The sequence below is a fragment of the Macaca fascicularis genome, chromosome 16, assembly GCF_037993035.2.
Source record: "Macaca fascicularis isolate 582-1 chromosome 16, T2T-MFA8v1.1".
NCBI lineage: Eukaryota > Metazoa > Chordata > Mammalia > Primates > Cercopithecidae > Macaca > Macaca fascicularis.
The window spans coordinates 40,648,924-40,652,336 of NC_088390.1; the positions used below are offsets into that span (position 1 = coordinate 40,648,924).

At 43.5% G+C, this 3,413-nt stretch overlaps 1 protein-coding gene across 1 annotated transcript; it reads left to right on the forward strand.

Moving 5' to 3' along the window:
• Positions 1 to 1,134: 1,134 nt before the first annotated feature.
• CCL8 (C-C motif chemokine ligand 8) lies at positions 1,135 to 3,084 on the forward strand. The gene is made up of 3 exons (XM_005583423.4): positions 1,135 to 1,277; positions 1,946 to 2,063; positions 2,479 to 3,084. The coding sequence occupies exons 1-3, from the start codon at positions 1,172 to 1,174 to the stop codon at positions 2,582 to 2,584; spliced, it is 330 nt and encodes a 109-aa protein (XP_005583480.1). The 5' UTR covers positions 1,135 to 1,171; the 3' UTR covers positions 2,585 to 3,084.
• The last annotated feature ends 329 nt before the right edge of the window (positions 3,085 to 3,413 follow it).

Consider the following 3,413-nt stretch of genomic DNA (forward strand, 5'->3'; position numbering starts at 1 on the left):
TGAGACTGTTGCACAACAGTGTGAATGTTCTTAATGCCACTAAACTATGCACTTAAAAATGGTTAAGATGGTAAATTTTAAGGTATGTGCATTTTTACCACAGTAAAAATAATAAATGAATAAAGAAGAAAGGAAGAAATTAGCTATCAAACCACAGCAAGGCACAGAGAAACCTTAAATGCATATTGCTTGGTGAAAGAAGCCAGTTGGAAAAGGCTGCCTACCATATGATTCCAACTACGTATATGACATTTGGGAAAAGACAAGCTCACAGAGATAGTAAAAAGATCAGTGGTAGCCAGAGATTTTTGTAGAGGAAAAAGGATGAGTAGAAGAATACAGTGAATTCTTAGAGCAGGAAAACTTCTATATGATATTGTAATATGGATAGATCAGCCCTGCAGGGGGAGTACATAAGGTCAGTGGTTTACAAACCTGGTTCCTTCTTGCCACGCCCCACCCACAGCCCCACTGTGTGTGAACCAAGAGAGTTGGAAGGCCTTCTGCAAATGGACCCATTCCACCTGAATCTTCATGACATATTGGACTTCTCCATATAATTTCATTTGGAAAGAAACTTGAGCATATAAATAAAATGTTTGGAAACCACCATGCTATGAGACCAGCATGTGCTGTCTAGTTCTTATGCTCTACAACAGTAAGATTTCAGGGCATTAAGACTTTGTTCCAGGATTCTGTCATTCTGCCAAGGTTCTGTGGCTGGGTTCTAAAGGAGCTTGCCTGGCTTAGAACTGCAAATGACTCAAGTGTCATGGAGAGCACCAGCAAAGCCTTAGGGCCCATGCCTGGGCTCCTGGGTTCTCTTCCACTATGACATCAGCTTCCGTTCTTCCTTTCTTATAGACAATTTTACATTTCAAGGAAATCAGATCCCTTAATAGTTCAATGAGGTCCCTTTGCTGAGCACAATCCCATACCCTTCAGCCTCTGCTCCACAGAGCCTAAGCAAAAGATAGAAACTCACAACTTCCTTCTTTTGTTATCTGGAAATTATCCCAGGGTCTGGTGCCTACTCAGCATATTCAAGGAAGGTCTTACCTCATCCTTCCTTGATTGTGACCCTGCCCAGGCTCTCTGCTCTCTATAAAAGGCATGCAGAGCTACCAGAGGAACAGAGAGGTTGAGAACATCCCAGAAACCTTCACTTCTCATGCTGAAGCTCACACCCTTGCCCTCCAACATGAAGGTTTCTGCAGCACTTCTGTGCCTGCTGCTCATGGCAGCCACTTTCAGCCCACAGGGACTTGCTCAGCCAGGTAAGACTTCTCCCTCCTTAAGGGGAGACCAAAAAAGGAATTAAGAAGAGCCATTATGTCACAGCTCATTAGGAATAGAACCAGAACTAAAGGCTCAGGTCACTGAGGCTGGTTCCCTTGATCTTTCCTGACCCCAGTTTTGGGAGCAGAGAGTGGAGTCGCTACAGCAACAACCCTCCTATTGTTTGGGGAAATGATGCAGGAGGAAGAACTGTTTCTCACTGTGGGTGTGAATGACATTTCAGGCAGTAGTTGAGAGGAAGAAACTATTGCTTGAAGCTTCAAATTTTGGTCATGGTTCAGTGTACATTCCAGAACAGTGGCTGTGTAAAGAGGATAAGGACCCAGAGGAATCTCAACGTATGGCATAGGCTAGCTCTAAAGCCCATGAGGATGAAGGACTGGGAAGCAAGGTGTTGGAACTTATGTTGGGTTGGGTTAGTAGACAAGGACTAGCTTGTTACTCAAAATGTTTCCATACCCAGTCAACAATGAGGGGCCCCATAGTTCAATAGAGGAAACAGACTCACAGGTAACATTTTATCTCTGGGATCTGGACTAAGACATTGAACTTAGGATGGTGATTTCTTGGTCTTCTCCTCTTTTCCTTACAAATGCACACTTACAGTGGGTCCTAAATGTCTCATTCTTTGCAAAATTTCTTTCAGATTCAGTTTCCATTCCAATCACCTGCTGCTTTAATGTGATCAATAGGAAAATTCCTATCCAGAGGCTGCAGAGCTACACAAGAATCACCAACACCCAGTGTCCCAAGGAAGCTGTGATGTGAGTGGACAGTGCCTGGCACCCCCATTCAAAAGTTCTGATGGACAACATAGAGAAGTCAGGATTCATGTCCACATGAGTCGGATGCATATAACATCTATCCAAAGGACCCCTCTACCCCATAGAGAAGCTCAGCCCGTGAGAAGGAGTCCATAACTGCTCTAGGATTCCCTTCTAGGGGCTTGGTGAAACTATCCCAATACCTTTAGCCAGGAACCTGGAGGGTTTCACCTGGACAGCAAGAGCAGAGCTTCCTTCTGGAGCTTCTTCCTCCCACTCTTTCCCTCCCTTCTCTCCCGGGTCTGGGTCCTTCACCTAAGGACCAAGGGCGGATCAGGTCTAGGGACCAATGGCCCACGGTCCTGGGTAGGATCTTCAAAATGTTCCATCTAATTGTGCCCTCTCTCCCCCACAGCTTCAAGACCAAATGGGGCAAGGAGGTCTGTGCTGACCCCAAGGAGAGATGGGTCAGGGATTCCATGAAGCATCTGGACCAAATGTTTCAAAATCTGAAGCCTTGAGCCTTCATACCTGGACTGAGAGTCAGAGCCTGAAGAAAACCTTATTTATTTTCCCCCAACCTTCCCCAGGTGCAGTGTGACATTATTTTATTATAACATCCACAAAGAGATTATTTTTAAATAATTTAAAGCATAATATTTCTTAAATAATATCCAATTATATTTAAGTTATTGATGTTTTAACGCTATCTGCCATACATCCCAGTGAATGTAAAATACAAAATCCTGGTGATGTGTTTTTTGTTTTTGTTTTTGTTTTCCTATGAGCTCATTAAGTTCATGGCAAAATGTCATTGTTCTCCCTCCTACCTGTCTGTAGCGTTGTGGGGTCCTCCAATGGATCATCAGGGTGAAACACTTTGGTATTCTTTGGCAATCAGTCCTCCTCTAAGTCAAATGTGTGCTTTGTACTGCTGTTGTTGAAATTAATGTTACTGTACATAACTATGGCGTTTTGGAAAAAAATTTTCAGAAAGAAAAATATATGTACTTTAAAACTACTTAGTCTTATTCTTCTTGGGATAACATTTAGCTGGGAGTGAGTTTTGGGCATCATGGGTGACAGTTTGGGCATGGAGGGGCCATTATTCAGGAATGTCTTTTGGCCATGCTGAGCTCAACCGAGGTTCCCAGAGAACTTGGTGGGACCAGGCCAGGATGTTCCAACTCTTTGACTCTAGTCCCTAACTTCAGCAGCCTTTATTCGCTAGCCTCTCTACTGCCTTTTTTTGCGACACCTACCTTTGCACAAAGTTTCTCTCCTGATCTCTTGCAAAGATCTTTAAACTTTTCTCCATAATCCCAGGGTTTTCTCCATCTAATTAATTCT